Genomic DNA, 22,600 nt, shown 5'->3' with positions numbered 1-22,600 from the left:
GGTACTGCTTGGCTGCGTAAAGACATGCTTGAACCATGTGGGTGTAATGGAATGTTAAACTGTATTATATTATTCAGTCATGAGGGGCAGTATGTGTAAATACCTTCTTTAAACTAAATTGAGCATTACAGGATCTTATGATGAACACATCTGGTGTGTATAAGCAAGCTCTGAGTCCACATCGGGACTACAAAAGCTTCCCCCCCCCCCCCCCGCTCTCCTGCTGGTAATAGCTCACCTTACCTGATCACTCTCATTACAGTGTGTATGGTAACACCCATTGTTTCATGTTCTCTGTGCATATAAATCTCCCCACTGTATTTTCCACTGAATGCATCCGATGAAGTGAGCTGTAGCTCACGAAAGCTTATGCTCAAATAAATTGGTTAGTCTCTAAGGTGCCACAAGTACTCCTTTTCTTTTTGCGGATACAGACCAACACAGCTGCTACTCTGAAACATATCTGGATATGGTGTCAGGAGTAAACTAAGAACAGAACAGAAGTGAAACAGCAACAAAGGCTGCAGATAGAAAGAAAAAGGAAAAATGGTTGCAGGATTTCATGAGCATGCCACTCAAGATTTCACATTGCAAACAAACTCCACAAAGAAACTGGTGTAGGAGGAGGGGCATATGTGGCTGCCGGCTATAGGGTCCCTGGGCTTGGACCCAGAGTAGTGGGTGGGCCTGGGTCCCCTCTTTGCACCCCCTGCCACTTGCCACCTAAGGGAGTGACCAGAGCATAGACTGCAGTTTGCCACAGAGGGGAGTGGCTAGACCAGAGACCGCAGTTTGCCACCAAGGCAAATGGCTGGACTGAGATCTGTCGGGTTCCCCCGGAATGGGGGAGAGAACTGAATGAGGCACAGCTGTGTCCAGAAGAGGCTGCTGCAGTCCAGGGAACAACGTGGATCCTAGAGGTGGAGGCGAGATTGACGACGGGCCAGAAACTGCTAGATGAGGGTGCTTTGGTGAAACGAGAGCTAATTCCCAGGACGGCCAGCAAGAGGCGCTGCGGTGGTGAGTCCTGCCCCCTTACAGGGAAATTCCAGTTAGCATGCATGAGGTGTGGAAAAAGTCATGTCCCAAGAGATGATGCATGTCCAGCTAAAGGCACATGGTGTAATAAATGCATGAGATATGGACATTTTGCATCTGTGTCACATCAAAGCAGTCAGGAAATTTGCGCATATTACAATCAAAAGCCATTATTTCTGGGATCTATCACTTGTGATGCCAGAGCCTGCCTGGAGAGTGAAACTGAATATTCATGGCAAGACTATTAACTTTAAAATTGGCTCAGGAGCTGACATCACAGTCATCGCAGCAGGGACTAACAATCACCTCCAACCCCTCCCAGAGATGAAGTCACCTGACAGCTCTAGCTCGCCCTGCAGGTATTCAGAACTGCATGGGCCAGTTGACCACAGAAACAACTTACAAAGACAAAAGCTATGCATTGAGTGCACGTGATCAAAGGATCAAAGACGAACAACCTTCTCAGCTGTAGTATGGCAGCCATGATGGGCCTATTGAGAAACAGTACAGTAGTTTGTAGAACAACAATAGTACAAATCAATTTAAGAGACAATGCTGAATCATGCAGTGTACAAACACCTTTACCAGACAGACCTTGGAAGAGAGTAGCTGCAGATTTATGTAAATTCAGAGGACATCATTACCTGGTCATTGTGGATTATTTTTCCAGGTATATAGAAATAATGTACTTGAAAGACATAACATGTTGCAGTATTGTTGAGCAACTGAAAAGCATTCTTGCTCATTTTGGTATTCCAGAATAACTAATGATGGACAACAGACCACAATTCCCTGTAGCAGAATTTGTAATTTTGAACAAAATATAGTTTTGATCATATTACTTGCAGCCCATATTACACACACACAAATTGAGAACTGTACAGACAACCAAGAAAATCCTTTCCTTGCTCTTCTGAGTTACAGATCAATAACAATAACAGCTACTGGATATAGTCTAGCACAACACCTGAGGGGAGGACAACTCAGAACAACTGTTCCAGCTTTGGAAAATACCCTATTTCCAAAGTGGCTAGATGTGAAGAGAGGAGCCAAATCAGCTAAAAAGGCTAATAGACCTATGTACACTTTTACAACAGGCGTCCCTCAGAGAATTACCAGGTGTAGAACCTGATGACCATGTTTTGTGTCAAATTGGATGGAGAAAAAGGATGGACAACTCCAGCTGTTGTAAAGAAAAAGAATTCAGTGCCCAGATTGTATGTGATCAAGACCAACAGTGGAGAGTTCAACAGAAACCATCAACATTTACAGTTTGTTCCTCAGAAAGAACAATGCACAGCAATGTTTCTCAACAACCAGTCTGTGGGCTGGTCACTCCCTGAGATCTCCCTGATATATTTTAGGAAGGCAGCAAGCCAGTCCCTGGTGTCAAAAATGTTGAGAAACACTCAACAGAACAACTCTACAGATGGTGGATGCAGAACGAGATGACGAGCCAAGGATTCCAAACTGACCATAGCTTGTCATTGCAACTAATGAACAGCTAGATGACCATGTTGTTATGTGTTCAGATAAGGTAATTACAAAACCCGTACGATTCAGAGACACTTAACAGACTGATGCATACTGCACTTCAAAGACAGTGTGATAGTGTAAATGGTAGGAATGTAGGACTTAAAATGGGGACATGTAATGGAATGTTAAACTGCATTATATGTATCAGCCACTAGGTAGCACTGTATGTAAAATACTTTAAGCTAATCTGGAGCCATACCTGGCAGAGCATTAAAGGAGTTGATGATGAACACATCTGGTATGTATAAGCAGGCTCTCTGACCAGTCCATGTCTGGTACAGAAGAACATGACAGTGAGTATGTATCCTACATGGCTCTCTACTTCCACAACCAGTGTCTCCCCTGTCTATTCTATCTTTAGCAGTGTAGCATCCTGCTGTTTTCCTGCGGCTGGAGCATTCCTCCCCACACCCTGCAAGGAAAGGCTCCAGCAGCAGGAAAAGGCTCCACCAGGAGGAGGCCTGCCAGATGTGCGTAGCTATGCACCACAGTGTGGACGTGGCCTGCTTTTCACTGTGGTATGCAGCTACGCATACCCTACATGCCAGTGAAAGTGTGGACATAGCCTTAGAAGAATTTATTTAATCAATCCTCCCAGTCCTGAACAATTAAGAAACAAACATTGCACATTCTAGGGTCCACATATAAACAAAGCCGCTATCAGTGTCTCAATGGCTATGTGCACCACCTGCTATCATAGCCAAATGGAACAAGGACTGTGCTGTAATCCTTGTTCCTCTGTCTCTGGGCACTTGGAGATGTCTTTCTTCAGGGCCTCCAGTCTGTGGCAGCTATAGCTCCTATGAGAACATGCAGTGTTAAAGATCAGTTATGTTTGCGGTCTAAAATACTTCACTGAATCCCTTTAAGAGAGGCCTCACGGTGAGTCATCTGTAATATGAACAGCTGCTATTTCATTTGCACTGTCCATTTTTTAATATGTATCTCTGCCTTCTGGAGTGTTGCTAACAACAGTAATTTATGACAAGGGAGCTGTGTTTGGAATACATTTGGCAGCAATAACAGGCAAGGTTAGAACAAAATGTCTTTCATCTGGCTGGGATTGGGTTGGAGTTTTAAAACACAACAGGCTTTCCCGTTCGGGGATCTTTATAACATTCCCATGGAAACACGCCTAGGTCAGCGTTTTCTGGCCAGTGGGCTTATGTGTGAAGTCTCCCCTAGAGGGCGCCAACGGTAGCAATGCTGAATACGGAGGGGAGAGTGAGGGAAAGGAGGCATTAGAAAGGAGAGAGAAGAACAAACCAACCTAGCGGAACAGGGTGAATAATATTACACTAAAGGGTATGTGTGGGTGGGTGACAATGGGGGCAAAGCAGGTGATATACTAAGGAGTGGGTGGGAGATGGCAAAAAAACCCAGCAGAGATGAGGAGAAAGCAGCAGCTCATCCCATTTTGCAAGGATGGGCACTGGGGGTTGCCAACCTTCTACTCTCACAAAACCAAACAGTCTTGCCCCACCCCTTCCTCAACCCTTCTCCGAGGCCCTGCCCCTGCTCACTCCATCCCCGCCCCCCCCCCATCGCTCGCTCTCCCCACCCTCACTCACTCGCTCATTTTCACTGGGTTGGCTCAGGGGGCTGGGGTATGGGAGGGGGTGAGGGCTCCAGTTGGGGGTGTGGGCTCTGGAGTGGGGCCAGGGATGAGAGGTTTGGCGTGCAGGAGGATGCTCTGGGCTTGGACTGAGGGGTTCGGAGGCCAGGAGGGGATCAGGGCTGGGGCAGAGGGTTGGGGTGCATGGGGGGGCTCAGGGGCTCAGGCTTCGGGCAGCGCTTACCTCAAGCACTGCCCGGGAAGCAGCGGGCATGTCCTACCTCCAGCTCCTACGCAGAAGCGTGGCCAGGCGGCTCTCCATACTGCCCTGTCTGCAGGCACCACCCCCACCACTCCCATTGGCCACAGTTCCCAGTCAATGGGAGCTTCAGGGGCAGTGCTTGCTGCGGGGGCAGAGTGCGGAGCCCCCTGGCTGCTGCTACGCGTAGGAGCCAGAGGAGGACATGCCCACAGCTTCCCGGGAGTTGTGTGGCATGGAGACTAGCAGGGAGCTTGTCAGCCCCGCTGCGCAATGCAACCGACTGGATAGTCAATGGCTCAGTCAGCGGTGCTGACCAGAGCTGCCAGGATCCCTTTTTGACCAGGTGTTCCTGTTGACTGGATTTTATACCTTGTATGTTACAGCCAAGCCAGATAATAAACAGGGCAAACAAAAACAAAAGGAAGTCCTGCCGTGGTCACCAAACTGTTGACTGGATTGTATACTTTGGCCGGGGAACCAGTCTGAGGTTCGTCTCCCTACCCTGTGTCTATCAACGGGTTTGTTTTACCCCAAGGAAAGCTGACAAAGGGATAAGGTGCAAAAGGAACAGTTTTATTAACAGGGAAAAGTTAAACAAGTAGGTAAGACAAGGTAAGTAACACAGGTAAGTACAGCTATGTAAACATTAAGAGACTCCCAATTGTAACAGAAAAGGGGACCAGAATATGACAGGCTTTGGCTGTAAGAAGTTAGAGGGCTTGAAGGTCTGACCCAAGGATAAACCCAGATCAATCCTAGTAAAGAACAAGATGTTGCTTCTTTGCCATCTCTTGCAGCTTGAGAAGCAGCTCGCACTATCACAACTGACTAGACTCCAGATCCAGATGACACTAGTAGGTATGGGAAGCAGGACCGCCGACGGTGAGATGATCACTCTGTCTCCTTCTTTTACCGATCTTCCTCCTGGCACCGTCGTGGGTGGATGGGAGTTGAAGAATCAGGACAGTGGATGACAGCTATCCTCGCATGCAAGGTGAGTTACCCTCCCTACATCCCTTGTGTGGTACTAGGCCTACCTATCCTGCAGACAGCAGCACTAACTATTCCCTAGAACAGCAGCACACTCTGCCTCCAGGATAGGCAGCCCCGCCTGACTGGTGAACTGATCTTATATACTGTCCCAGTTGCTGGGCAGACTCTGTCAGTTGAACTGCCAGTTTCCCGCCTTTGGATGGAAAAAGGCGCCAAAACCAAAAGTGGTGGAGAAGAAGGGTACCCAACATGGATTCCAAGGTTGTTGTTGAATCCAAGATGGCGTATAGGGGCAAATGCGAGGTAGACAAAAATCTCCCTACTTTCCAGTCAAAAACTGGACACCTGGTCGCCCTATTGGGCACAACTGGGTGGATGTGGAGGTTTAGTGGAAATGGACTGAGCAATGCTTTTTTTAATGAGACTATTGCTGGTTTTGGTTGCCAGCATGACAGGAAGGGCTCATCCACCTCTACCTCTGGCCCCGCATGATTTCTAAATCAAGCATTGCTGACAGAGGGCTTCTTGCCTATTGCATGCGCTGCTGTAGTTCCCTCTTTTGCAGCCTGTTTCACGCCTGTCTGAGGGCTGAGGCCACTGTCCCCATTCCTCTTCCTCCCTCTTTGCAGATACTTTAGTCCACATGCTGTGGAGAACTAGGGCTGGGCATGCTTTCCAAATCACTGATGGTGGACCAGTTTGTACTGTCTGCTGCATCGGGGTGTTGGAACTTTATTTATTGCTTGGCGACACAAATAAAAATAGAAAAGCATGACCCAAGCATGAACAGTTGGTAAAGCAGTTTCCTCCAGCCAATTCAGGCTGAGATGGCTGGGGGGAAACACAGAGCTAGGCAGCCATGCAGGAAACCATCAAACCAAGAAGGCAGTGTTGTTATATCACAGCCTGGGGGACTCTGGAGAGAGAGAGAGCCTTACACAGCTGCAGAGGAAGGGCATGTGCACGCCAGTCCCCAGCCCTAACCTGCATATACTGGAGCCCACAATAACCTCTCTCTTTCACACATACACCCTCTCATACTCCCCACGCACAGGAAGCCCACTGAAATAAATCAGCCACTGATTCTTTCCTCCCCTCAGCTGAGGCTGTTCACAGATAGGCTCCTATTCGGTCTATAGCTGCTGAAGGATCCTTGTCCTGCTCCTCCCAGAAATGACAGCCACAGGAGCCTCAACAGTAGGCTGCTAGTGAACTACTACAGGTCCACCAGGGGACAGCAGGTCTAACAATGAGGTTGGTCCATTCCTGGGCAGCATGGAAAAGCTCCTTCATGTGAGTACCGGACTCTAGCAAAATAAAAATGACAACAAGGCTTTAAAGGTTGGGTTTTTTAAAGGTTGGGATGGTCTAAGAAAGAACCTTTAAAAAGCCACAGAAAGAAAAGGCTTGTTTTTAAAGTTGTGCCTAAATGACTTGCCCCGCATGCAAACCCCAAAAACTTCTCTAAATGCGAATGACTTTTAGTAAAACAGTTTTGTATCCATTCTTTGATGAGTCATACTTTAGCATTAGTAAGCGCTTGTCCCATAGTTGCTCTCCCCAATGTCGTCAGGCACGATTTCCTCCCATTGTCTTGGCAAGCTTTCAAATAATTTTTTCACAGTGCATCAGAAATAGTAAGTAACATTAACAAAAGCACTGGAAGGGGTATGTAGTTAGTGATAGTTACTTGCAGTACCTGCAAAGCAACAATTACAGGGTTCTGTTTGTTTGTTTCACTTATCAGCTCTAAACAGAGCTTGTCCCTGCCAGGCACCCTCCTATAGCCAACCATAGCAAGTCTGCCACAGTTTCTCCTTCACCTGCTCAGGAAGGATTGTGTTAACCTTTCTTCTCCATCACAGATCACATGAACAGCCATCTGATTTGCCTGGGCAAGGAAGGTTGTTCCTCTGAGTTCAAATCAAGCCCTGCTGCTGGGCATGCTTTATTAATATAATTTCAACCTTCAGGAAATCCCTCAGACTCAGAGAGCTCAACCTCCTCCCCCCCCCAGGTACAACAGATTAAAATGCAGCTGTCCTCCAGCTCCACGGACCATTCCCCAGGCCACAATAGTTCCAAGAGTCAACCACCGCTCTGGTCTCAGTTCCTTTGCTCCTATTCCAGGGCCTCCATCTCTGGCAATACTTCATGATGTCTACATCTCTCTTCTTGCTGCCCTTAACTCAGGCCTCCTGTGAGAGGGCTCCCTGCAGCTTTCCATGCCCCAGGCACCTTTGGCTGCACAGCCTACCCGTTCATGGGAGCGTCCCTCCAGAATCCACCCTCTTGTTTCTAGGCTTAGCCGGCATTGGCTGATCTACTTCTGTCCCTTACCTAGGGGCGTCTGCACAGCCCTCTGTTCCGCTGGGTTCCCCAGCTCTGGTCAATTCTCTCCAACAGTTCCTACCCACAGCCGTCACCTAACAGTGCACCAATTCTCCCTCTTCACCAGCCGCTCTCAACTACTGCTCTCTTCGGTGTCACACGGCGGTCTACAGACAATGCTCACCAGCTTCTTCCTGCTTCCCTTTTTCCAACTGCTGCCTTTATGGGGTAGGTCTACACCGCAATTGGGAGTCTCCCAGCTCAGGTAGACTTGAGCTAGTGGGGCTCAAGCTAGTGTGCTTAAAAAAAACAAAACACCCTCAATGTGGATGTTCCAGCTCCAGCTGGAGCTCGGGCTTGCAAGCCTAGGAGGTCAGGTGGGTGTGAGACACCTAAAACTTCTCCTTGAGCCAGAACATCCACACAGCTATTTTTAAACACGCTATCTTGAACCCTGCTAGAGCAAGCCTGGCTAACCAGGCTGGAAGCATGCTCCCAGATCCAGTTTAGGTATATCCATAGAGGTCAGGCACCCCCAATTAGGGCCCATTGGGAGGTAACTAACTCATCTCAGGTGAACTGGGCGCATTCCCTTTTAAAAGGGCCATGCAGCCTGTGCCAGCACAATGAAGAGGCCCTAAAAATGATTTTTCCTGTTCGTATATAAGACTTTCATTTTACACCTACAGCAGCTGTAACCCTAGATCCTTTACAACCCTAAATAAAACAAGATGATAGTGAGAAATTATTGAAAACAGATGTTATGGTGACAGAAGGCCTAATGCAGAAGGGAAATTTAAAAGGCACAGTTGAGTGGACAAGGGTCTGATTTAAGAGGAGAGCTGTGTAACTCCGAGGTACTTGGTGCTCGTGTAGATGCCCCATCATCCATATACCCACCACACGCAAACAGGCCATATACCTCTGTTTTTGCTAAACCTCGTTACATGTATAAATATAAAAATGTGCTCAACTGTCTTCACCCTACCTCCTTCCCTTTCAAAATCTGCTTCTATCTAGCTGCCACCCAAACCAGAAGGTCCTTAGCAGCTTGGGAGAGAGAAAAATGAGCTTTTGCAGCATTGCCCCTGAATAGTTGGCGAAGAAAGTGTTGCACAACCATTGTATAAAGGAGAATATGACATTCAAAAAGGCCTGTTTTTGAATGTCATGTTTTGATTAACTATGGAAGCGCCTCAAAGTTCCTCGAATCAGGCCTCGCCACCACCCTCTTATAATCAAGTGGCTCATGAAGAGACATTATACAAAGCCATAGGAATCGAAGAAACAAATATGCCATTGGCACAACACCAGAACCATGGCAGGAGAGCGTGGGACAATGGGGATAGCTACTGATGAATGTGATCAGAACCAAAGTGCAAAAGAGGAGCATGAGGCCAGACCACTCACCCAACTTTTGATTGAGACTCTAGAACCCTAATAGGACACTTCAAATGATTCAAAATATCCGGGGGGTGGGGACGGTGTGGAGAGAAGGAGGACAGAGATAAGTTGTGCGGCTAACTGTTTAAGAAGCTGGAGTAGAACTGGTGGAGGGGAATGGTACTAAGAACTAGCCATGGTAGCTCAGCTGGCATGTGTGTTTAAGGTCAATGAATTGACACCATCCCAAGGCAACCTTTTTCCTTTCAGTGCAATGAGCTGAAGGTGCCTCTTGATGCACAAAATAAAGCTATTAAGGTATGCCTTATGCGTACTTCCTATTTTACATTTCTCAGCAGCTGAGTGATGATTCTTCAGAGGCTTTGGAGAATCTGGACACCAATAGCCCTGAAGGAACAAATGCATTTGGCCCAGTCTGCTTTTGCCCAGATCTGAAACCAGATGCTCAACGATGCACAGAGAGAGAGGTGCTAATTCTATAGACATTTACTATCTAACTTTGGAGGACAGAATTTAGTACTGAGCCCATTCCAGTCCAATTGTGGACTGACATAAAACAATTATGTGCATGACTGAGTGATCTGCCGTGCAAGGAATTATTAAGCACCATCTGAGCCAGAAGCTGATGGGGGACTCTTAAAGTTGTGTCACAGATTATCTACACCAGAGGAGCTATATCTGTGTGAACTGAACTGGGAAAAAAACCAAAGAAATTTGTGTGAATTTGTACCTGGAGTGTTTTAAATATCACCACACTGGGATATGTACTGCAGTGCTTCTGATTAACCCAGGGAAAAGGCATGGCATTGATATGTATTCATTTATTTGTAATGCTTCCAATAAGGATTTAAAAAACAAACAAACAACCCCACCCCCCCAAAAGTGGCCAACACCACCAACATGCACATGTCTAAAAGGATAGCTAGGGGCCCTGGAAAGTGTGGAAGTGGGAGGGGAAACTTGTCAAAAATAGGACTCAAAATATAGACTTTATTAATACTCAGGGAAGTTAAGGAGACAGGGTTCACCCAAGCTTGAATTCAGAGCCCCCTGTTTCTCTTTGAAGAGGCGGCTGGGATCTCATCCTTGGAAAGAGACAAAAGCTGACAACACTTTTTTTGGTAAGTTTATTGTTTTTAAATATCCATTTTGTAAAGTAAAGTAATTGTTGGACTCCATTAACATTCAGGTAAACAAGTGAAAAGACAATGGATGGACATGATGTCTTAGCACAGGCACAGCCAAAGGGAGCAAGAAATGGAGGCTGCTTGTGTTTTGGGGACAGTCACACAGGACACCTCTCCCTCCCGTTCCTGTTTCAGCAGAAGCAATGGTGGGAGCCTGGAGCCAACCTGGGATGCCTGTACTGCCGGTCATGAAAGGTACAGGGGATGGGTAGGGAAGGGCAGTTGTGGGATCACAGCACTGTACTTGCCCCTCTTGCTCACTGCAGGAGCTTCATCAGATGGGGCAGATGGCAGCAGTCAGTTACCCCTTGGCTGGACCATCTGACACATCAGAAAGCCATTCCGTTAGGTCGGGGAACAATGAGCTCTTTGGGATATTCTCAGTTGCTTTTTAGCCACCACAGGCCTTTCTGAATTTTAACCCTCTCGTCATTTTGGAATACATACTAGCTCCCCCACTGCTGCCCCTCCCAAAGGAGGGCACCTGCAGCAGCAACTGCTGTTGGCAAGAGCCATTTGCCTTTACTTAGCTTGATTCTGGATGTCCCTCTCCAGCCTGCCCATTTCTCCTCCTCCTCCATCATTCCAGAGGCCTGGCTCTGCCCATGCTGCCACAGCCTGGCTCATGAAGCATCCTGGTGTTAAGGTGAACTGGTTGTAAATCGTAGAGCATGGTCACACTATACACACTATGATTAACATTAGATTTTTTTTCTTAAAAACAAACAAAACAAAAAAACAAGGCATCTGGAGGAAGAAGTTAAACACACAGCTTTGTGGCATGCTCCATAATATAAAAGAATCCCAAGCATTCAGTTCAGCTGGCAGCAGCTCTGTTTGACTTTCTAGCATGGGTCTTCAAACCCAGCCCTGGTTAGTTCCCTGCTCCTGGCCTCCCGCAGTGAGATGGGGCTCTCCTCTTCTTCCTTTGCCTTATGACTGTTTTCTCAATGACCGGTCGTTTCCTCTGGTTTCTGTTCAGAGGCAGTGTTTGTGCGTATTTATAGCCCACAGCCCTGATCCTGCAAAGCCCTATGCAGTGGACACCAATCCTATCTGTAAAGGGTCTCCAGGATCAGGCCCTGGGTCTGTATGCTTGCATGTGTGTACACATACATATGCAGGATAGTCACTTAGCAGGAACATGGGGCCTGTGTTCTGCTTCTCTTCCTCCTCATCTAGCTTTAGGACTGGTTATTCAGATACAGGGCAATGTCCCTTTGGATACTGAGCAGTTCTCAGGGATAACTTGGGGGGAGTCTACTCTCAAATTTTCACATACCCCTGCCTCCATTCTGCTTAGGCCTCCCCTTCTCAGGAGTTTAGGACAGAGAAGACCAAAGGGGGTTGTTTTTCCTCAGCTGTTCCTCAACTCCTCAGTCCATTCTTAAGCATGGCAGCTCCTTCTTTCCCTCCCCTGGCCTGGTGGGCTGACAAACAAGCAATGGGACATGGGAACACTCCTGTAATAACCCTGAAGAGAAATGGACAGGGCATTAATGCCACCCAGTGAAACCCATCTTTCAGCTTCCTTCAGTGACCTCCAGTACCACTCTGTGTTCTCAGGACTCTATTCCCTCTAACCTAGTCCCAAATCACTGCCGCCGCCACCACATTCAAAAACCATTTCCCCAGCCTTTAGAGCTCCGAGTTCCATCAGCATCTCTTCCATGCAGGCTTCTTCTCCAGGGCGGGAGGCTGCATAGGTAGCTGACAACTACAAGGCCACCACTAGAGTGCGAAGTGACTAGTTACTTTCTGTTATGTAGTTCGGAGGCAGATGACAAATTCCAGCAATCCCAGAGCACTTTTTGACCAAAGACTTTGCTTCTGTGTTTTCCTCCCACACTTATCAGGCTTCAGCCCAGCACGCTTCTCAATAGTCGCTTCTTCCCACTTGCTACTGCAAAGGGCAAGTCTAGTACCTTAAAGCTACATCTAAGAACGTGCCTGACCTGCACTTGCTTCTTTGGAGACCCAGCAAATCTTCAAACAGAGCTCCAGCTACTGACACAATATTAACTGAATACTGAACAATATCAAATATACGGTATAGGAAAAAACAAAACTGAAATGCTTAATGGCATATTTATCAACAGTCGACAAAGAGGTGGCGAGTTACACATCCATTCTGTATTCTAACAGCCCTGATGCACATATATGTAAACACACATGCTCAGCTGATGCATCACATTTTACATTTAGCCACATATCAGAGGAGGTGACCCTAAAAAATGTACAGTGGAGGAGGCACCTGGTGCACAATCTGTTCTTGTTTCCAATGCATGCAAAATGGACATTCAGAGCAATGTTACTTTAAGGCTGCTTCTCTGGTTAAATTACTTCCCGCCCAACCCCCAATCAATCTAGGCTGTGTTGATACATCTCTTCCTTAGGTTACTTTTTTTTTTTTTTTAAAGCCCTTATGTGCTTAAAGAGGCAAGAAAGGGAAACAAGGAGAAAAAATAAGCCTCTGGATTGATCAATTTGCCCACTTGTGGGAATCCCTCATTCAGCGTGTAGCAATGGCTGTGGTATCCAACGCACAATGGTGAAGGGACGTGTATGGCCTAGAAAGAACACAGGATCCCCCTCACCCCAAACCTGATTTGGAACACTCTTCCTTTTGAAAGTTACAAAAGAAACACTTCAGGGAAACAGAAACATCCCTTAAAAGGGTGGACGGGGGTGGGAAGAGAGAGAATGCAAGAGGAACCTCAAATCTTTACTGGGCTGAGAATAAAAACATCCTGCTTCTGCTCAGCCAACAGCTGCAAGATGCTGTAGTCCCCAACTCAAGTGCCCATAAGGGGTAGGGAAAAGTGAAATAGTTTTGTTTAAAATATATCTATCTATACATATAGAACATCTTTGAGAGAGACAGACGGTTTATTACATAGGATTTGAGGCACACAGTATCCTCTATGTACAGGGCAATAGCGATTCTGTTAGTCCAATGGAGTGGCATACAGTTAAAGCCACACACATTTAGTTGGTAACATCTAGCTTGGATTTTAACCCACACAAAAAAGTATGTTCAAACTGGTGCCTTCTTAAATCCTGAATTTCCCAGCTTGAGCGAGTTGGTTTCCAACTCTTAATGTAGGTTTTAAATTAAGGGCTTTTAAAAAACAATGTTTCTTTAATAGGTTACAGGATTTTTGGCATAATTACAGCATATATGACAATATGCAATGAGCAAGCAAAACTGTATCAAAGAGAATTATGATGCAAAGACAACATTAGTTTGAAATAACATGAGAATACACCCAAAAGTCATCCTGCATTTGTTTTGTGGAGGATTCTGAGTGTTCCAAATCTCAGCGCTTACCTACCCTCCCCTTTTTAAGGTATCATTTATATGGAAGTATTAGTTCAAATTAGAAACTAACAAAACCAGACTGGACAGTAAGCCCCCAGGAACATAAAGCAGATTTATTTTTCAGTCATTTGTAGAATTTGGGGTGGAAAAATCAGGGTAAGAATTCACTCCTTGGCTATGAACCCGTGAGACAGCTTCAGCTCTAAATGAATGGGTCAATTTGGTTTTTTTGTTTTTAAATGAGTTACAAACTCCATGGGAAAAAAAATCAAAAGTTAGAATTTAAAATTGTCACTATTCAACTCTCATGTTTATTTAACAACATAAAGAGGTCTGATTGGAACAGGCTATCTCCACTTGAACGACTATGTCCCCGGCCTCTCATTTCTACCAGGCTTTGCACACCAAGTCAAACTTTCCTATAAGCAGCTAGGGAATGCCATGGAGTCAGGGCCATGGGGAAAAGAGGAAAACAAAAAACCCTGCTTCAGTTTCCAGTTATAAACTTAAAACAAACAAAAAAAACAACAAAAAACCTAGGCAAAGGTGTTCATTGTCCTCACAAGAGGCTGTAGCCCGCTGCTCTGTACCTCTGTGTTTCTGCACCATAAACATCATCACTGAAATAATGGGGAGGACCAAAAAAAAAAAAAAAGGGGGGGGGGTCAGAATCGCTGGTACAGTAGCTTTCCCTACCACACAAAACTGATGTGTAACTAACTCAGCCACAAGATCATGGGAAAGTTTTACTTGTTTAAAAAAAAAAAAGTAGTTTAAAGTAAAAATGATAAGTACTGCATGGTAATATTGGAAGTATTTATATACATAGTTTTCTTTGTCATCTTTTGTTGAAATGTCTCCTGGTCACTTGGTGGCACTTGGGGTCCCTTTTGCACGGTCATCTCCAACCTTTCCCCTCCCCCCCCCCCCAGCTCTCCACTTCTCAATACACGGTGCTATTCCTTATGCCACAGCACAGTATCATGCTCAGGATCATTTCGAAGATCTGTAAGGAGACAAAGCTACCAGTGAAATTCTCATTTGTAATCCCCAATGACCTAAGACAGCCCCATCCATTATCTTCTCCTGGGTAGAGCTCAAGGACACAGAGAGTTTGATTCACTGGTCTGCTGTGCCAATCCAGGACCCCATCATCCTTCCTCCACTTCTGGCACAAGAGGAAGTGGGGGTCATGTCATAGGCAGAGCCATGCTATACCTATCCTCCACTGACTGTAAGCCAGTTAGGCTCTCAGCTGCTCTAACTTCATCTGGTGTTGGGTACAACAGGATTGGGGCACTGCAACTGGCTGTTTCCTGAGGTCACTCTACCTCCACTGTGTCAGAGCAGAGCCTGGACATTGTTGAGAATTCAGCTCATAATTTACAATGCAAGAACAGGACAATGGCCCATCTAGTCCTGGTATATTGCCTCTGAAAGTAGCCAATGGATGCTTTGGAGGAAGAAGAAATCTCATATAGACTAACTGAAGAAGTTCTGAAATGTAGGAGGGAAATAAAATTGTTTGCTGCCTCCAGCTGGGAGATCCACGTGCACCCTGAAGAACAGGACAGAGCACTCTTGTAACTTCATCTCAGTTAGAGTGGTTTTTAAAAATTCGTAAGTGTCTAATCCCCTTGTGAAATTTAAAATGATATACCTCAGTAATACCCTGCAGCAGAGAGCACTACAGGTTAGTTGTATTTTGAGTAAAAACATTGCCATAGTTTCTAAAAGGGGCACCTGGCAAAATTCATAACCACCACTCGTTCTGCTGTGGACCTCACGAGTTAGAACTCAGAGCAGAGCAGCAAGCCTGGAGACTGTTACTGTGGTATTCAGTGTCTGGGTTGCAGGACAGGGGGCAACAGAAAACAGAGCACTGATGGGAATGAGAATTGGAATGGACAAGGAAAGGGGCACTGTGCTCCTGGCTAGCTCTCTAGTCTATCTACACTGAGGTGGGAAGTGAGTGCATCATGGGAAGGAAAACAAATTCCTTCCAGCACGAAGCCTTGAAAGGCAGGCTGGAATTAAAATGGTTTTCAAGGGAGATGAGATGGGGCAACAGATGAAGTCATTTTGCCTTTACGCTCCAGAGACTTGCCTCTAAATATGACTCTGGTTACAATACTCCAAGTCTGATGTCTCCGACCCTACTCTCTAGTGAGTCTCCGTCTGTGTCATGGAGCCAACACTCAACTCGGCACAGTTGGGATCTGTCAGGATTGAGGTGCACTGGGACAGCTGGAGAGGCTGGGGAAGAGCTTTCTTGGCAAACAGGGCAGGAGAGGTCAGTTTTGTGGGGGACGCCAGTAGGAGTTTCAGATCAGTATTAGCAGTAGAGCTACATGGAGAAACATAGCCCATGCCGTGTTAGTGAGTCAGTGGTAGCCATGTGCTTTCACAAGCACTAGATTTATGGTTTCACTTTAAAAATCCAGATGAAAGTCAGAGTTTAAACCATACACCCTCATGTGCTGCACCAATATTCACACTTACCATGATCACAGCCACCACAATGGCTGCAACACCGATCAGGTACAACTTCTCTGAGAACAGCTCATCAATCTTCTTATGACAATCCTGGGGTAGGTGACCCTAAGCAGAGGAGAACGCATGTCAGACAGCTTGGTCTCTCTCTCTCTAGTTGTACACCAAGGCACATTTGTACAGGAAGAAGTGGAGTTCATTGTTTCTACTATCCCTCCCCCTTCCCATGCAACTTCATGGCATAATTTCCTGGGCACAGTGAAATCAAAAGTCCAATTGATTTCAGTAGGAATGAAAATTTCACCCCTTTGGTAGCTTCCAGCACCTTATTTTCTACATTTTTGAAGAACAGCCAAGCTGGAGTCACCCCATCCCCTAACCATAGCATGCAAGAGTAGCACCATGCCCTGGACTGACTTCCTGTGGAGGATTTCCTTGGTGCTGAATAGCCAATCTATTTCCAGTGGGGCTGTCAATGCTGAGGAGATGAGTTTCTTATCCTTATTCCTTTACTATCCCCACTTATTCCCCCCACACCTTTGCCAGCAAGCAGAGAGGGCTGGCTCCTGAGGGGAAATTAAGACAGAAGACGGATTGTTTAATTCTGATGCATTGCTTTCTTCCCCTTCTTGATGGGAGAGTGATGGGGAAGTCAACTCCAATTCAAGAATTGGGACTGAGCAACCCCTGTTACCCTGCCAGGGCAAGGGCAAGTTTCCTGGGTGTGTCAAGATTGTAGTAGGGCTCCATGGACTTGCTCCCTCACCCAACACTGTACGGTAGAAACAGCAGCCATCCCTACCTGGACAACAGTTTCCACCAAGGTTTGTTCCTTTGGACAGAGATCATTACGTATGACCGCGGTGCCTATGGCCATTATGGTATTTGCACCGCAGCAATCCAGCTATATGTAGAGAGAAAACAGGGTTAGCAGGCTGCATTTCCAGGTCACAGGTACCAGCCTGGCTCGTATGGAGGGTACCAAACCTCCAAATTCAAGTTCTGATTTCTATGTAGTGCAGTGGCTGGATAGGATAATCCTACGAGATGTGTACTCCTGGCCCCTGGAGATTCCAGAAGATCTAGCTAGAGCCAGAGGAAATGTTGGACAAATTAATTGGAGCTGAGCTCCTCTTCCATTGGATTCTATTTAATGGAGGTATGGGATAGCTTCAGGGTAAACAAAAGGGCTTTTATTTAAACTCGGACATGACTTAATGGGCTCCATGTTAGACAGAATACTATGTGGGCACCTCCATCATCCTACCTATCTCAGGTAGCTATACAACATGCCTAAGCATCCAGGGCAAAATATTAAGATCTGGATGTAATTTAGTTTCCAGTGGGCCCTGCTCTTGCCATCCCTTGGTTCAAATACTCAGACCTGGCATCTCCCTGTCACCATTCCTTCAGCTCCTCATTGCTTGTTATTTCACAAGCCTTCTGAAAAAAAGAGATGTTTTTTGCACCAAGCTCTGAACATCGCTAGGGTTGAGCTAACTCAGATCTTCACAGCAAAGACCCTGTGCTGAGAAAGCCTTGATACCAGCTCCTGATCATGCTAATGCCTTCGCTACACTAAGTCCAAGGCACCAGCTGTTCAACCTCACTGCCTCTTCCTTCACAGGAGGAGCAGTTTATGCACAACAATGCTTATTCCTGACCACTTCTGTAAAGTCCCACAAACTGAAGGAGGGCTCATCACACATGTCGGTCGGTCAAATTACTCTGAGGTGCATATCCCCTGTGGATAGCTGGGGACCTTTCATTTGGAGGTAGTACTGCGACTGGGTAGATTATTTTTATGCCCTGTGGAGAGCCCCCACATAGCTATCCCAGGCACCTTACCGTTTCATGGAAGGTCTTCACCACAGTTTTCGCATTAGTTGCGTCAGAATCTGACTGGTCTTGTTGCAACGCTTGTTGCAATGCTTGATCGTAGAATTGCTTCACGTCTTTGGCAACCTGCAGCGGGAGAACAAGAAAATCCCTCTTACAGCCACAGAAGATAAACCTAAACAGATCCTTCCAACTGCTTTGCAAGGCAGCAACAAAGTGGCACAGATGCCAGGCAGCCCAGCTAGTCCCCAGTCACTGTCATTCCCAGATGAGCAAGAAGAGCTGGGCTGTATTTGTGACAATTATGGCAATATCCTGGATAAACCTTGCTGACCTAACTTAAACTTAATTCAAATATGCTTGGCGTTCATTATATTAAAAATGTGGGGGATCGTATGTAACTTCTTTAGAATCATAGGACTGGAAAGGACCTCAAGAGGTCATCCAGTTCAGTCCCCTGCACCCATGGAGGGACTACATATTATCTAGACCATCCCTGACAGGTGTTTGTCTAACTTGCTCTTAAACAGCTCCAATGATGGGGATTCCACCACCTCCTTAGGCAATTTATTCCAGTGCTTAACCACCCTGGTTAGGATGTTTTTCCTAATGTCCAACCTAAACCTCCCTTGCTGAAATTTAAGCCCATTGCCTCTTGTCCTATCCTCAGAGGTTAAGAACAATTGCTCTCCCTCTTCCTTGTAACAACCTTTTATGTACTTGAAAACTGTTATGTCCTCTCTCAGTCTTCTCTTTTCCAGACTAAACAAAGCCAATTTTTTTTTCAATCTTCCCTCATAGGTCATGTTTTCTAGACCTCTAATCATTTTTGTCGCTCTTCTCTGGACTGTCTCCAATTTGTCCACATCCTTCCTGAAATGTGGTGTCCACAACTGGACACAATACGCCAGCTGAGGCCTAATCAGCCCAGAGTAGAGCGGAAGAATGACTTCTAGCAGGAAGACCGGATTAATGCAATCTCTAGGAGATATTAGGAACTTCAAAGGACTTTTTAGGACAATATATGTAAAGTGGATTTCCTAGGAAATACTCAGGGGTGAGGGAAATGCAAATACTCTGAATCTTAGGAAATACTCCAGTGTGCTCCAATGCCACCGGCACCAATTAATGCAAGTGACCTTTAGTCAGGGCCATTCAGCAGAGAAGTTTACAGAGAGTAGCCTCTCCTTTGATCAGAAAGGCCCCATCAGCCCTAGCTCCTCCCATGTTAGTTAGGAGGTGCATCAGCAGGGTGGATGGGGAGGAGGGTAGAAACAGACTGTCAGAATTATTAGCCAAGATCCCCAGCCACTGCACCCCTGAGCGCAGGGAGAACAGACACAACAAGTGTGATCAAGCAAGAGCCTGAATTACCCCCATTCATATTCAAATGTTAAATTAAATCACAAGTTGCGAACACCACTGCTCTCATCAGGTTGGCAAATCCTTGTCCTCTTTTAGGGTTTTATACTGCCGCCCATCCCCTTGGTATCGGAGTGTCTTCCACATAAAAATCAAAATCAAATTCTTAACTGGATTTTATTCTGTCACCTCTTGGCCTCTCACCAACAATACCCAGACAAAAGTAACATTTTACATAGCCCACAACCATCCTGAAAGGGTTCTTATCCTTAGCTACAGAGCTTTTACTAATGAAGTAATGCTTTTCTCCTATGAATCATTGGTTGAATGTTTCCATCCACAGCTGAGTGAGTGAGGTCTCTCAAATGGAACTGACAACCACCTGCTTGTGTAGTTTAAACTTCTTAATAAAGCAATTGACTTTCCAACTCTCACCGCCACCCCACCCAATGCTAACTGTTTCTCCAAGCACAGTAAATCCCCTTCTCTTCTTGAGCCCCCCGATGGTGAAGGGACCAGAATATTAATGCCCAATTCCCGCCTCACTGTGGGATTGCCAAAGTTCTCACACAGAGACCGTAGATCCTTGGAGGACAGAGCATGCGTGCATGTTACACCAGTTTCTGAGGAGTGCTGTGCAAGAAGAAAGGTAGGGGCAGGTACGGAGTCAAAAGGTGGAGCCAGCCCTATCCTGCCACCCCTCTTTAGGGAACACTACTCTGGTCCCTGATGAGACATCTTCCCTCCAGCATCTCTCAATCCAGAAGACAGGGAGAAATCAACATGGAGACACTGGTGACGTTATGTAGGGAAGTGAATTGGTGTCTGGGAGGTGGGTATCAGCACAAGGCAGCTGCTGTGTGTGTCTTCATAGAGGGGTGGGGAAGAGGGCAGAAAAGGGAAGTGGTGCTTCTGTGGGGAGGCAAAAGGAGGGAGTTTACTCAGGTCCTGTCCTTCATTTCTGGCTCCTCAGAACACATATACTCATCCTGAGGCACCAAGGGTTAGACATCGAATACCGAGATTTCAGGCTGAAAAGTCCACATAGGCTTGCCAGGGAGTAGGTCCATCATTCCCATCTCATGTGTGAGTGATCAGGACCCAGTGCCTGGCCTGTATACGGTCTCTGCATCTTGTGCATGCCTGGAATCTAAGACAGCAGCACTCTGCTCCTTGCATGATGAAAATTCACAGCATGTACACTGCACTTTTGAGGAACAGTAATTTCCAAGAGATCCCTTCTTACAATGTAACCTGGTCCCTGAGCCAGAATACTCACTGGGGTTTGGTGCTGTGAGAGTCCAGAGATTCCCTTTGTGCTATGCAGCCAGGTTTGCGCTATTTTTTTTCCCCACCATATATCTATGCACACCCACATTACACTCCAGGACTCTATGCAAGGGTCCACTTGTGTTATTTGTATTGCAATAGCACCTAGAGAACCAAGCTGAGATCAGGGCCCCATTCTTCTAGGCACTGTACATACATACTGTGTGTTTGTATATATAAGGAGGAGTCTGCCACAAAATGCTTACTGCACTAAACAAAGGAAGTATTATCCCCATTTTATGGATGGGGAAGTGAGGCACAGAAAGGTTAAGTGACTTACCCAAGATCACATAGTGAGTCTGTGGTAGAACCAGGAACTGAACCCACAACTCCAGAGTCTCAGTCTATGCCTCAAGCACAAGACCATCATTCCACCGGCTGGGACAGAAACGTAGCAGACTCTTGCACAACCGCATGATTGCAGAGGAACAAGAGTTTCAGGGATATTTTTCTTACCAGATCTTTATTGACGAACCCCCAGATTCCAGCAGCCACTTCACAAGCAAACAGGATCACCAGGCAAGTGAAGAACTGTGAAGACAGATTAGGAGAGGGACATTAAGAGGCTTGACTACAGGGCAGAGAAAGGGGCTTTGGGGAGGGCAGCTCACAGTTCCACTGGAGGAAGAATGGGGCAGAATTGTCCCACCAGAGAAAAATATGGCTCAGCTGATGGGGACAGCAACGTGGCTTCAATGGCTCAAGGATCTGGTGGCAAAAACATTCTACATGCATGGCACCTGGAGAGACCCTTGAGCAATTCCACTCTGGGAACAATTCAGGCTGGTCTGGGTTGGGGAGAGATCAGAGACCTGTCCATCACTCAGAACAAGAGAGAAGGGAGGGGCTCTATGGGAAAAAAAAAGATAACCTTCCTGGGCTTACAGGGAACGTGTGCGAGCTTCCTGCATTGACACAAGCCATTCTAGATTTGTCAGCATGGGGATAACAGCATGTACCAGCCACTGAGGAGCGGCAGTGCGTCAGGCTGTGATTTATGGAGGGTTCTCTTGGCAGTTGCAGCCCTGCAAAGCTACTGCAGTTTTTTGCATAAATATGAACACACATGACTCTCTCAGCCTCACCTTATTAGCACTTAACCCGAATACTCCACTCCTGCCAAGCCAGAACCTCCCTCTACAAGATTAATAGATTCCAATGCCAGAAGGGACCCACTGTGATCGTCTAGTCTGACCTGCACAACACAGCCCATAGAACTTCCCCACAATTATTCCTAGAAAACATCTTTTAAAGAGACATCCAGCCTTGATTTAAAAATTGTCAGCGGTGGAGAATCCACCCCGACCCTCGATAAATGTATGCCTTCTTTCCACTCTGAATTTCGTCTCACTTCAAGTTCCATTGAATTGTGTTGTACCTTTCTGTGTCTGACTGAAGAGCCTATTATCCAAGATTTGTTTCCCATGGAGGTATTTAGAGACTAATCAAATCACCCTTTAAGCTTCTCCTTGTTAAGATAAATAGCGATAGGCTCCAGGAGCCCAATCTATGAGGCATATTTTCTAATCCTTTAAATCATTCTCTTGGCTCTTCTCTGAACTCTCTCCAATTTAGCAACGTCCTTCTTCAATTGTTGACAACAGAACTGGACACAATATTCCAGCAGTGGTTGCACCAGTGCCAAACACAGACATAAAAACCAACCTACTCCTACTTGAGATTCCTCTGTTTATGCATCCAAAGATAGTATTAGCCCTTTTGACCATAACGTTTCCCTGGGAACTCCTGTTCCACCACTGCCAGGGACAGACCTTTGGGTTTCCAGGAGGACCAGAGAGTTAATTTTCTATTCTGGCTTTGGGAGACTAATGAAAGAAGAAAGAGAAGCTAAATAACACTGGTCCAAGTCAAGTGCCATCTAAGTGTTCCTACACCATTCCTGTGGGGAAAGCATGGGGTGGAGAGTTCTCTGAGCATTTCCCACAGCC

General features: G+C 46.2%; 1 protein-coding gene across 1 annotated transcript in view; it reads right to left on the bottom strand.

The window, feature by feature from the left end:
• Window positions 1-4,943: 4,943 nt before the first annotated feature.
• The window catches only part of CD81 (CD81 molecule), an 83,071-nt gene continuing 65,414 nt past the window's right edge, over window positions 4,944-22,600 (bottom strand). The window contains exons 4-8 of the mRNA XM_048855503.2: window positions 21,108-21,182; window positions 17,970-18,086; window positions 16,924-17,025; window positions 16,131-16,229; window positions 4,944-14,634 (exon numbers count right to left, since the gene is read on the bottom strand). Coding sequence (XP_048711460.2) covers window positions 14,572-14,634; window positions 16,131-16,229; window positions 16,924-17,025; window positions 17,970-18,086; window positions 21,108-21,182 — 456 coding nt within the window. The 3' untranslated portion in view covers window positions 4,944-14,571. The remainder of the gene's footprint in view (window positions 14,635-16,130; window positions 16,230-16,923; window positions 17,026-17,969; window positions 18,087-21,107; window positions 21,183-22,600) is intronic.

This window comes from Caretta caretta, chromosome 6, assembly GCF_965140235.1.
Source record: "Caretta caretta isolate rCarCar2 chromosome 6, rCarCar1.hap1, whole genome shotgun sequence".
NCBI lineage: Eukaryota > Metazoa > Chordata > Testudines > Cheloniidae > Caretta > Caretta caretta.
This window is presented reverse-complemented; position numbering and strand designations above follow the sequence as displayed.